The sequence below is a fragment of the Amphiura filiformis genome, chromosome 11 (genome assembly GCF_039555335.1).
Source record: "Amphiura filiformis chromosome 11, Afil_fr2py, whole genome shotgun sequence".
NCBI lineage: Eukaryota > Metazoa > Echinodermata > Ophiuroidea > Amphilepidida > Amphiuridae > Amphiura > Amphiura filiformis.
Window position 1 is genome coordinate 374,599 of NC_092638.1, and position 13,961 is coordinate 388,559.

Below are 13,961 nucleotides of genomic sequence, written 5' to 3' on the forward strand. Positions count from 1 at the left end.
GTTGGGCAACAGAGAATACAATTTTACAAAGCCCAAAAATTGCCGGAATTTCATTGATTTGATGCAAATATTTGACTATTTCTTTCCATTTTCCTGATGAGATTTTAAACTCAAAGATTTTATATATAATTTATGTTATTGTCAATAACAAATTATGTGAATTCATGCAAACTTGCTGACACTGTACGATAGTTTGGAAAGTTATATTTTTGCTCTTGTGTTTGAGGGAAAGCTTACAGCTGTCTACACGTTCCGCTGCCGTAAAAGTTTTCATTGACTGGTTGACCCCTGTCCCCGGAAGTTGTTTTGTAAAGGGAGTGGCTAAATATGTAAGGTCAATAACTTGTTTACTGATTGTTCCATTGGTAATGAATATTTTAGCTTTATTAGGAGAATTAGGATTTTGTGATTTTTATGTTTACAACAGATAGCTAGTGCATAGGATGTAGATCTGCAACTGCATCTTCTAGTAGTTCATTTTGAAGTGTTTTACAGTTACATTTTGTGTATTACGGTATATACATGTACTGTAAAACACTTAAATTTTGCGAGGTATTTAATTTTCGCGAGGACCTGAAATTCATGAAATTAAATCCCCTGCAAAATATAAAATTTACAATAAAAACTAAGAGTAAATCTTATTGATTCGCGAATTTAACAGTATGTGCATGTTTATCTAACAAGTATACACTGGGCAAAGGGGGTAAAAATAAATTTGGCACATATAATGACAGTCTAATTTCACAATGGCCACATAATGTAAACAAGTGTGTAATCACATGTTCATTGCACATTTCCCGTTATCACAAGCCACACTACCATACAATGAAGATCATTAAAAAAAGTTTCTTTTTTTGGACTATCTGCTTGTACGAACATACATGTACTTACTAAGGCATGATAAAAAAAATCAATGTTTTGGTTTTGCCCCCTCCAGCTTCAATTTATGGAATTTATCATTATTTTTTTAATTTATTTTTTTATAGATTTTTCAAAAAATATCACTTCCGATAGCTTTAGGAAAACTATACATTATATAAGTTTATTAGAGAACAAGGATCACTTCCAAGTTCCAAGTCTTTTGTAGTACTTACTGTATAGTGTATCCTTCAGAATCTCACAAAAATTTGAAATAATAAAAAAAAAAAAAATTTGAAATAATAAAAAAAAAAAAAGTTTTTAGGGTCTCCTCCTTTCCTCGAGCACTGTTGGGAAAGACTGCTAATTTTACATCAATTGGAAAAAACCTCCCTCCCTCATCAGTTCATGAAAATCCTCATTTGAAATCATTACAATGCATGTTTTAATACGTACATTTGTAGGTTTAAAACAATTTGTTGTCAATGCCACACTGCAAGATTGAAGAGATTATTTTGATAAGTGAACAAATTTTTATCTAATTTATCTAAGTTTAAATCCTCTAGTCTGGCCGATAATTATATACTATACATTGTAATGACCCTGTATTTTAGACCCAGTCTGCACTAGTATATTTCGTCATCGTGTCGTAATTAACCGATTAAGACACAATTATGATAAATGAATGATGAGAGCGTCCACATGGTCAGCACCTCATCATCGTGTCATAATAAAGTCTGGTTATACACACGCCATGACAATTACGTACCGGTAGTCCATTGAGTAAACATTTAAATATAATGACGAAATATGTACACATGGGTAATTTTTGTCATCTACAAACGGGCCCAATGATGGAAATTTTCATCATACGCGAATGATGACAGGATTATAGTATGCCGACGACATTGAGCGAACACACGGTACTAATATTCTAATGCGATTATGACACATTCGTAATCGGCGGGAAAAAACACATCCATGTGGGCCGGGTCTGGGACACAATTCAATTTTGAACCCCTTTCTGATTGTGACAGAGCTATCCTTTAATTTTGTGGGTGTTTTCACTCTCAATAAATAAAAGTACAAAAGTATATATCTGTGATATTTGAATTCTTCTACACATTCGCTATGAAATGATCAATGCAATTTTTGCTATAGCTCACTACCATTCGCAGGATGCTGTGAACTTAAACTACCAAATTGCAATAGTTTAAAATAGTTGCTAACCATAACCATATATTTACAAATAAAAAATCATTAATATTGTCAAAACCAAAAATAATAGTATGTGTCCACCATACATAGACTTAAATATTTTTTGATAGTTTTCAGAGACTCAAATTAATTGGTAATTGTATGCCACTATTGTCAATATCAAATTTCCTAACTAGTGTGATCATTGGTGATGGGTCTATTGTATGAGACTACATGTACATGTACCATAAAAGTGGTCATTTATTTTTAGCGCTTGAAGCAGTGTGGAATTTTTTGCATTTTGGTGATTTTGAACAACTTCGCTTGTTTTTAAGATTGCCATTCTAAAGTTTCAAAAAGACCACCATGAATATGGATTATGCACATTTGTGGGTTTTTGTTTTTATTTATTTATTTATTAAAACTTCTTTTGCCTGGGTAACAAAACTCAGTGTAAACACTGTTTTTCAGTTTGGCCCAGGGGTCAAACTTAAAACATCAAAAAAAGAAAACAATACATATTAAAATACATTATAAAAGTATATATAACAGATTGCACATTTTAACAAAATTATGAATACATAAGAACTAGAGCAGCTACATGTAGGCATAAAATTGGCATACAAATAACAATGATATAAAAACAGTGATATTGCACTATAGGACATCATAAGGCGAAATTTAGTTGCAAGCATATTTAAAATAACCGACTGTAGCTGGCAACGGAATTTTTGCTCTGGTAGGAAGAAGATTAAAGGACAGTCCCGGGGGGGGGGGGGGGTTCTCAGTACAAATGACCAAACGGGGGCGGGCCGCAAATATGGGTAGCATTTTCAGCCTCTTGGTATATCAATGACCCCTTTTTCAAAGCCTATTTTGGTATATGAATGGGTCCTTTTTCAAAATTTTCTAAATTTTTTCTGAAAATAGTTCAATTTTTCGTTAATTTAGCAAAAATTTTCTAAATTTTCCCAAAATTTTGGGAAAATTTGTAAAAACTAGGACAATTTGGGTTAAATTCGGCCGAAAATTTTGACTTTTGGTATATCAATGGGTCCAAATTTCTTGAAAAATTGGTATATTTATGGGTCCACTTTCAAATTCTCAGCGGCACGTCCCTACCAAAACCAAACTTGAGTACTTGTTAATGATTTTATAAATAATGAAGGGGCAGGGCTGTCCGGCTGTAGGGCAGGGCACCCACGGCAACTTCATAAAAGGGCACGGCAAGTGACTGCCGTCGGTAAGGGACATATTTTGAGGGCATTGCGGCAATGGGGGTGGGCACCCACGGCAATATGCCGTCGGTGCCGTGGGTTAATTCGAGGGCTGGTAATAATGATAATAATAACGTCATTTGATTCCTATTAATATAGCTAGGTCTACATGTAGGTACGTTTTCCATTGAACCCCAATTTTCAACTCAGTGTAAAAACATGTATTATCTATAATCATTGACAGTTCTATGCTATAATGTCTACATGTATCTAGATAAGTATGCTCATAAAATAATCTCTGTCCCCTTTTGATGCCCAAAATATATGTTTGGCCCCTTCTTTTGGCTTGCCTAAATATTCTTACTCCCCACTCCAATTTAACCCCTGGGATTTAACCCTCCCATGACTTGGCTCATAATTTTTGTGCATTCTGTATTTAGAATTTAGTATCTACATTATGTTACAGTATAGGCCTAAAGGGTCCAAAGTTCCAAGGCACCAAGCAGGGTCTTAGCTAGGATTTGACAAGTGCCTTTCATGAACACTGTTCACATTAGAAAACTATCAGGGTCATTTTCACCATACTACTGTCCCAAATTTAACACTGAAAACATAAACCAAACCTCTGCTCCATCTGGAGCTCATTGCCTTGATTTATTAGTCTGGTCTTGTTTGGAGTTCACAGTACTTTACATACTCAAGCAGTAATTTTAGAATTCACAGGCATTAATTTTGCCTGCCCCAGGAGCAAACTGCCTGTCCAAAATGATGGGTGGAGGGGTGGCTACCTGACACCCTGGCAACAAGGCAATCACAGGCTATAGAATGTGTCCAAAATTACACATTTGAAGGTGCACCAAAGGAAAGGTACAGTGTAGCAGTGCCTTCTAAGATGGGTTGTTATGGTCCATGATATACCTTACCCATTTTGTATGTCCAGAAATTATGATCTAAGCTAGCTATGGCAATCACATCATGCGCACATGAAAGAAAAACAAGGCTTGTAAAATAAATTTAAATAAAATAGTGAAATTGCTGTCATTCAATTTGCTACTTGTCTTACACTACATGTAGGACAAGTTAACAAGTTGAGATTGAATTGACCTTCCCGGATTGCTACATGAGACTTTGCCACTTCTCAGTCAGTGTTGCCATCATGCTTTAGCATGTTTAGCACCAAAGTGCAGCAAATCAGCAGTAATGCAGCCCAATTAAAAAATAAAGCACCCAAAATTACCTTTTATAGTTTATATAAATGAAAATGAAAATATTGTATGTAATTCAGAACTTCAGGAGAGACTTAAAATCTGGGGTAAATTTCAATAACACTAACAGAGCTCTGTGACACGTCATATTGCCTTTTAAAACCCATCGATAGTCCAAACGTATCAAAACTCACAAAATATAAATCCTAGATTGGAAGTAATCATGTCAAATCTGTAGAATTTTGTTTGTACAATGTACGTATGCAATTGACGAAAAAAATAAAGACTCCTATTTGGTGTATTATTGATATAGAATGGTATGCATGCAGTTAGGCGCTGCACGTCAGTTGCCAATGCGCATTGCATAATACATGACGCTTACTTTACGCGAGCATGATTTGGAACTTTTATTCATGCATGCAGTAACAAAAAACAAATAATTTTTGCCAATTATAAGCTGAACAAACTTAAGTGACCTCCTGCCATAAATATCAGCTACCGTATTTCGTCAAATAGTCGCCCCCCCCCTCAAATAAACGCCCCCCACCACTTTTTTCAACCAAGATGTTTCAAAAATTCTAATATTTCCATGCTATCTTGTGTAGTAAGCTTACCAAGTTGCTTACATGGTTGTTAATAGCAGCAATAAATGGCGAAAATCTGCATCGGCAAACCGGAAGTGAACCAAAAGTCAGTGTCAAAAGTTCATAGTTCGTCATTTTAGCATGACTTTTAAGCTTGCCTAATGATTTTAACGGGAATTGTTGTGCTAAAAATGACCTCTAATAAACGCCCCCTTGGGAAAATGTAATGCCCCCGGGGGCGTTTATTTGACGAAATACGGTATGTAAATCAGCTATCCAGAATACATTTCTGAGCTGCAGCAAATGTAAAAAGTAGCCCAAATTGGTGGCTAAATCCTGGCGATGGCATCACTGATGTTAGTGTCATGTGAGTACCATGGCAAATTCAATTGATTTAAAGGAGGAGGTAGAAGCAGTCACATTAGAATTCTTAAATCAATTGATGAAAATGGGGGCTTCTGGAGGTACATGTATCATCACATGTTATAAAAAGCTTGCTTATTTTTGCAATAAATGTATGTCACACACAAAAAAACCATTTTTTTTACATTAAATTAATGTGCTAATTTTAGGTTTTTCAAGCTGTTATATGCAATGATTATTTTTATTTTGTCTTTGTTATTGTTTTTTACAAATGTAGACATGTTTAGAAGACTCCAAGAATTAAATGTAATTATGTGGACCATATACCATGTATACTGGGGGAGGGTGCTTTTTGACAGTATGTGCCACCTGAGCTTCTTACAAAAAACTAATAACATTTTTAAGGGTCATTTTTACTCAAAAATAAAATATGGACCCATTTGTAAGGATTTTCTGTAAAAATCCTATACCAAGTAGATACAATGCTTTTACAACAATGCGCATCCACATGGTTACTATCTGAGACGATAGGTTAACCATCGGCCCATTTTGGGTTTGCCTGCATGTGACCATTGGTCATTCTACATGTATAATGCAAAACAGCTTTTATCATTTCAGTATATAGCTGTTAACATATTTTTTTAACTTCCTTGAAATCATGTCTCTCCACTTAAAAATAGCATTTAATTCTTTTTACTATCAATTACACTTACCAAACTCCTTACAACCTACAATAGCAGATTGTCAGATAGCTTACTAATATTGATTAAATATGGTTTGTGAAGGCGATGTCATTGAGAATTGAAAGACCAATGTTTGGTGTAGTATGAAGAAATTGATTTTTTATCTGATAGTAATAGTCGGGTTTGTTTTCCTATCGACCTGTTGCAAGCTGTGTATGATGAGTGTACTGTTTCATACTTTGTATTTTGACATTAAATATTTGATGCAACAAGTACTTTATTCAATCTATTTCCATTCTATTCCAGTCATGTTTAACATTGACCAAAGCCAGTGTTGCCAAAACTTTTCAGCGTCAAGGCGCGGCGCATCGACTCGCCAGGCCGCGGTAAAGGATTCTCAAGTAGCCCAAATTTTTTAAGCTTCCAAAAAAGCACTTGACTTTGAAACTTCCGGTACTTACTGGGAAGTTACTGACCGATCAATAAATGGTCACAAAACCCATTGTAATTTCAATTTGGAGCTTCAAAGACTGAAAACCTTTATAAATCGGCTAAATTGAAAGGAAAATACATAAAATTAGTGCCGCGGCCTGAGACTGGCAAAAGTAGCCCAATTTTAGACAAGTAGCGGCATGCTTTTTTGAGTAGCGGCAAGTGATCGCCAAGTAGCCCAATTGTGCGCCTAAGGCGCGGCGTTGGCATCACTGACCAAAGCTACAATCAATGTATTTTCATTAAACATTATAATTGATCTTCCATCTAGAAACATTTGTTAGGAGATCAAAATGAATTAAAACAGCTGATTGGATAAGGAAGTTTGTTGAGCCAATATTTGACATTGATATTTCATTTCATTTCAAAACTTTAATTTAAACAGGGTAAAAATCAGATTCAACATAAACAGTTCTTCTTCCACTGATCCCTATGGACACATTCAAAATCAGGGTTGCTGATTTTTAAAATTTTTAAATCGGATATTTTTTTATATAAGGTGGTATTAGAGGCATTATGGAAGTGCTCTTAACATGTTTTTTACAGGTTAATTATGTAGGGCCAAGTACACTGATCAATATGTCTTTTGTTTGAAGCAAATAGGACATAAGGTTTGACTATTACAATCAAGCACAGGAATTAGCAAAGCCAGGCTTCTCATCATCCTCACTTTCAGTTTTCAGGCGTAATTCCAGCTTGATTGGAGTTAGCTGAGCCAAAATGCCATGGGGCCAATTATAAGAACAATCTATGCATTTCAGTGTTGGAATTAAAAGGGTATTTCGTGATCCACAGCCTCATCCCCCCACTTTTCTCAAAAAAAGTTGAGATTTTTATACCACTGGAAACGTCTGGCTACCGTATGTTTATATAAAATATTTCTTACAGATGTTTAGCAAAGATATCGTGAAATTTGAATTTCTGGTGCACCAGAACGAAATTACAATGCATTAATGGAGCAGTGTAATACACATAATCATGCATAACTCGGAAACGGAATATCGGAATCAACTGAAATTTTGGAAATAAGCTTTTTTCGTGGATATGTACTGAAAAATGTCATAAAAAGAGGATCCTAGGATCACAAAATACTCCTTTAAAAGCATTTTTTTATGCGTAGCAAAATTTGCTCTCACTCAGTACTTTTCTCTTGCAGTCTTGGTACATTCACATACTTCAGTGTGTAAGTCTATGGCATAAAAATGCTACTCAACTCCAACATTGTGTAGCAAATTCATAAAATTGTGTAGCATTTTGCTAAGTGATACCAGCTATTTCCAATGCTGATTTGTATACATTTGTTATACGTACTTATTGAATTAATCACTGACATAGTGATATACCGGTCTGTACCGTGATGTCATGTGCTCATTATATCATCCATCTTTGGTTATGGGAGGATGTAAACAAAGGTAATAGGAAGTACTAATCTGTGACGTTGAGGTTGCACATTCTTGGAAGGCCATGTTTATAAAATACTAGTGTGACTGTAGCCTTTGGTTCAGACTATTATTATTAACCAACTTGCCTTCAGTATGTGAATAGTCCTTCAAGAATGACTCGGCTTGAGAAGTTTAAAACTAGATATATATTGAGGCAAGTTTAAAACTCTATATTCGGCCTCGTTGTGCGGCTTGACGAGCCCCCCCCATTTTTTTTTGCCCATTTTCACACTGTTTTTCTGGATTTTTTTACTATTTTGTGGATATTTCACAAGCTTTGAATCACAACCCTGTTGCATGATTTTGAAAATAAAATACGGGGGACTGGCAGCCCCTAAAATACCCCTAGATCTGCTACCGGATATGGGACATACAGGTACTGAGGTACAACATATTTCCATGCATTAACTACCGTACATTGTAACAGTATTTGCTCCATCAATTTGTCCATTGGTATGGATAAAAAAAAGTCCATGTGAATTTGATCATTCCTGTAATTGTAGCTTTATACTTTTATAGGTAACTTTGTAAATACAGTGTTCTTTCCCACTCTCTGTGTTATTGTTTGAGTGGTTGAGTGGCACTGAGTGGGTGGGTGGGTGGGTCGTAAATGGTTGGCATCTCTTCATCATGTGACTTAAAGGCCAATATTGGAATGTCATCTTTCCCTGGGTAAGATCTGACACCAGGCCAGTCCATGTCTAGAGGGTAACATGAGTAGGTTTGTTTCACCTTGAAGGCAAGGATAGTCTTGCAAGTATGGGCCAACTTTCCCCTAGGCCATCTAATATGCCATGAATTAGTTGGACTACAACTGGTATCTACTGGTCAGTTTATACTCCTATTTCGACATCTGTTATTTTAATATGGGCCTTTAACATCTTGTGACATCAACATATGCTTCTGCCACATTAAGTTTTTACTCCAAAGGAAACATCCATTTTGGTGTCAGGGGATCTATGGCCACCCTCTATTCATGCAAATTTGAGGTTTTATACATAACACATTAAAAAAATAACTAATTATCAGTATTATAAGCAGCTATTGTTAGGAAGTTGTTCAGTAAAATAAAAATTGGAAATGAACATTTATAAACAGAAATTGTTTTCTTTAATTTGACACCTCATTTGTAACAATTGAGCAAGAAATGAAGGAGATCTTGTCCAAATCAGAAGCACTGTGCATGGTGAATCAGAAGTGTCACTTAAAAGATTGTGAATTGGGCATCCTACAACACACATGCCACAGAGAGTGTGCATTCATGCATGCATGTAATAAGTTTTCACTATCTCATCAAGTGTTTAATTGTACTATGATGGGAATTTATCTGCAAATTTATACAATAATGGGAATACATAAAAAACGGTTGGAAATAATTGTTAATATTTTTGTAGGAAAATAAGCTTATATCTTCCAAGAAATGTACATTTTTTCCAGGGTGGACATTGAAAATTGTACAAAAATCAACTTGTACAAAAATCAACTTGTACAAAATACTTTAATATTTTGTGAATCATTTTATTTTGCTTTCCAAAATATAAAATAATGTCATCAATTATGATTTGACTTCCAAAATGATGTAATTCTCTCCGTGGAAAGAGCAATTTCAAAATAAATGCAATTGTATTGTTATGCATGGGTTGATCTATTGCAAAGAAAATATGCCAAGAATTTGATAATATTTACAAACTCCTCACTGAATGCATTGTTCATAATTCTACCCTGAAATAAAAATTACTCTACTGTAAAAGAGGAGATTTTTGTGCTACATTTGTTTTTGTGTTTTTCGTGTTCCATGCTTCTACCCGAAAATAACAACATGCGAATATTATATTTGTCTTTTGTGTATAGGTTAAAGGAAGGTACTTAGTTAGAATAATGACTTAAAAGACAAGGGAAATAGTTCAAAATTGGCAAAAAATTTATATCCCGCTAAAATTTCCACTTTTACAGTACTCTAATCATAGTCTAGACTTCTCTGTAGTCCACTTGCCCATTGTACATATACTCCGGCTATAAAACTCTGATTTGTATAAAAATTTGTGCGCAATTGATAGATTTTCACATCTGATATTTTCAGTCACCGTACTCCCTCTGTTTGTTAGCTTTGCAAAAAATCTTCGAATTTTTCAGATTTTGATGATATTCTATGGTAATATTAGCCTCCAGAAAACAAAAAATAAAAATCGGCCAACGTGGAAAAAAAAAACGCTACGTAGAACAGGGTTTTTTCATCGCCTTAGTGCTAAAATCACAATAAAAACACCAATTTAGTGATAATAAATATTTTCCATAACACAGGGAACAGGGTTCTGTTCAAATACATTGATTGAAAATATTAACCTGTCAAAACTATCTTAAGAATTTATTAAAGGGAAAACAATCAAACAAGTAAATTTTGTCTGCAGGGCATACATTCAAAATATAGGCTAAATTCTAATCTATATCATTGATATGACAGGGCAAGTTCCATATCTGGACGTACATCTATGTAATTAATAGAACGTTCTTTGTATGTCCGCAAAGACTAGCCAGAATTCCCAATTTCCAACTTGAATATATAGGGCATGTCCAAATCATGGCTCTATATGAAGGTAGAAATGGTGTTCAAGATTGGTTATGAAATTAATATTTGGAGTAAAGCCAGATTCCTGATATAGATCACTTTTATCATGTGATGCTTCTTTCCATCGCAGCATTATTACTTAGAATTTATAGTTTGATGTGTTCAGATATACTCAATATACCTCAATTCACACTAGCACCCCAGGAGGTGCTTATTAAGGTGATGGGGGCCAGGGATAATTCAAATTATATTAGAAATGTGAATTTTGTATGTCAAATGTCATTGGAATATATGCTGAATTTTAAAATTCACATAAATCATATCTTCTATTGCATAAATATGTATATGTAAGCCTATAATATTTACAAGTGGAGCTTAAAATGATGGTATGCAAAGATGAAGAAAAAACACTTATGTTTGGGGCAATTGCCAAATACCTGAACGAATTGAAGCGCTGCAGTAGAAATAGAACCCTCATCGCATTTATATTGTTAATGTAGACATAAGACTTGATATCAGTAATATTATTATAAAAACATTGTATGGTACACATTTCAGTCATTTTTTGTACAAGAAGCTCTGAATTGTATCTGGGTTATGAATAGCATAGTCATATTTTATTATTAAAACAGCAAGTATTTTTAAAGCATTTGGGATGCATTTTTTTACCTTTCTAAATTAAGTATGTACACCCAAAAAAATGTGTTAACAATGATGTCTTCAACATTTTGCATAAATGTGTTTTTGAAATAATGGGACATACATGTATTATGAAAACAGTAAAGTATACATAGATAGTATGACTATTGAGTAGCTCAGCAAAATATTGGATGGTACATTTATGACCACTGAACAATGCATTTGGTCATGCATGTTTGTACATGCACAAAATGTTTGCTTTGTTTTCCAAATATTAATATATATTTACCCAAATTGCAAATTGTAATTAATATTCCGATGATATGAGTCATCTCTTCACTGTCTGTCATTAGTTTAATTACCGTACTTGGTAGTACAGATGTGCATACATGTACATCGTACATGTAGGTCATAAGGGTCAAAGCCCTGGCTAGCGGGCTGCATGGTTCCCATTTTTTTTTTTTTTTTTTTTCCTGACTTGGTATTTTTATGGTATTTTGAGGAAAAAAATCTGATTTTCGCCGAAGTTTTCTGGAAAAAACTAACTTTTTTTTTTTTGCCTTACTGCTTTACATAGGCCCCTATTTGTATCATAATTCTATACATGTCAGGTTTTATCAGATAGTCATGAACATGAAACATTATATGGCATCTTTCAATGTAACTTTCATTTGTATTGTCTGTACTCTTCAATTTACACATACACACACATAAACGTAGGCCTATATGGTACCTACATACAGGAATTATGTACTAATAGACCTTTATACACAGTGAAATATCCAAAATTCTGTCAACCCATGATGACATTTGACATTGGCTGAAGATGGAGTTTTATTTTCATGGATGTTGAAACTTCACCTTCCTAATTGTCCCATTTAACTTTTAAGGGCAACAACCAGTGCTGTACGGTGCGACCAATTTAGGCGCATTGGCGACTAGATTTTTTCTGATGCGACTAAACCTTCAATCCTTGGCGGCAATGGCGACCAACTGTTGAAGCTTTTATTCGCCAGCAAATGCAAAACGTGTAAATAATGTAGTGTTCAATAGTACAAATGTACGGCTATGAAAATATCATGACATCTCAATGGGGACTTTCTGGAAAACATATCTATAGGCCTACACTGTACATGCTGTGTACATGTAGATTGAGTACAGCAGCTATGATTCATTCAACGCAACATGTGGCTGTGACAGGGAAACCCCCTTAAAATTGAACATAGCTATATAAACATTGTGGCAGAATGACTTCGAGAAAAGTTGGAATACGGTGCGTTGGCGCCTCAGTTTTTTACTTGGGAGCAAAATTTGGGCGCCTAAATTTATAAAGTTAGGAGCCATTGGCTCCTCAATCAGTTTTTGCACCGTACAGCACTGGCAACAACATTTTTTTTCTGTGTTAAATATTGTCAAGTTATAAAGAAGTGAACTGTGATCAATTGCACAAAGGCAATTTCTCTTAATTCAAATGTTAATTTACCAGATAAGATCCACTTTTTCAAATTTTCCCATGTCCAAGAAAGTTGTAGGTATATACAACAGGTAGACCTTTGTTCTAATAGTCATGATAGTAATAAGGAAGATTTGCATGTTTGTGCAGGAAAATCTTTCTAGTAACCATAACCGTAGTCATTCCAATAAATGTGCATCTAAAATATAGTGATATGGTTTCCAATTATTAAAACAAATAATAATACTAAATAACAATTTTCTTTATTTTCTCCTTATTTTCCTGCAGATTTGAAGAATCCAAAGAAGAATTAGAAGAATTTCAAATTAGTAGTCATGAATTAGAGAGTGAATTAGAAACACAATTAGACCAGGCTGAAAAGAAAGTATCAGAATTAACAGCAGCTAGCCAGAGACTACAGTTAGAATGTGAAAATTTAAAGGTAAGAACTGAATTTGTGTAAATTTTGGTAGGTTTTAATTTCATTTTGGAGTGCGGGTCTGGGTAGTTAACAAATGAACAGGGTCTCCCTGTCGGTCCAAAACATTGTCAGTCAGAACCACCGTCAGTCCAAATTTTTAGGGTTAGGACTGACAGTGACAGTGTTTCAGACTGACGGCTTGTACCCCAAATGAACATGATGCAAAGAATGGAACACCAATAATTTGAGAGCTTGGTGTAACACTGCTTCAACTCCAGTTCTGGTGAAAAGAAGATATTTGGTACCAACATTTTCAGAAATAATGTGCTTTTCAGTAATATCAAAGACTTTAATCTATTTCCAAGCCCAATAAAGGCACAGACCAGTGAAACATAGCCTTAAATACAAATGGGTCTATGAGGGCAGAACTCTTTATACATAATTATCTCAAAATGGTCAAAATGGAGACAAAACACTGGAAATGAGACAATGTTGGGTATTCGTCAATTGCGCAGTCATCTCAAAATGAGGTTCTACCCACAAAGTGCATATTGTGTGTGTGTACGGTACGCCTATCAAATGCATGCTTTGATTACCGCGTATGCTTTGCAGATTAGTCTTCTGGCGCATTGCTAGAAAAGCGGGAGAAACAAAAATGTGCATGCGTTTAAAGGGAGAACCTTGTTTTGGTAGCAAGATGGCGGAACCGTGCAAAGGACAAATAGTGAGACGTCCCTGTCAATTCACATGCATTTTATGGTATTTATCTTATTTTTACAAAATATATTTTAAATTAGCCCTATAACATCACCATATCCCAGGCCATACACTATAAAATACT

General features: G+C 34.8%; 1 protein-coding gene across 1 annotated transcript in view; it reads left to right on the forward strand.

Annotated features, from left to right (window-relative positions):
* The window catches only part of LOC140164178 (nuclear distribution protein nudE-like 1), a 66,005-nt gene that overhangs the window by 6,197 nt on the left and 45,847 nt on the right, over positions 1-13,961 (forward strand). Inside the window, exon 2 of the mRNA XM_072187420.1 lies at positions 12,988-13,141. Within this exon, the coding sequence (XP_072043521.1) occupies positions 12,988-13,141 (154 nt within the window). The remainder of the gene's footprint in view (positions 1-12,987; positions 13,142-13,961) is intronic.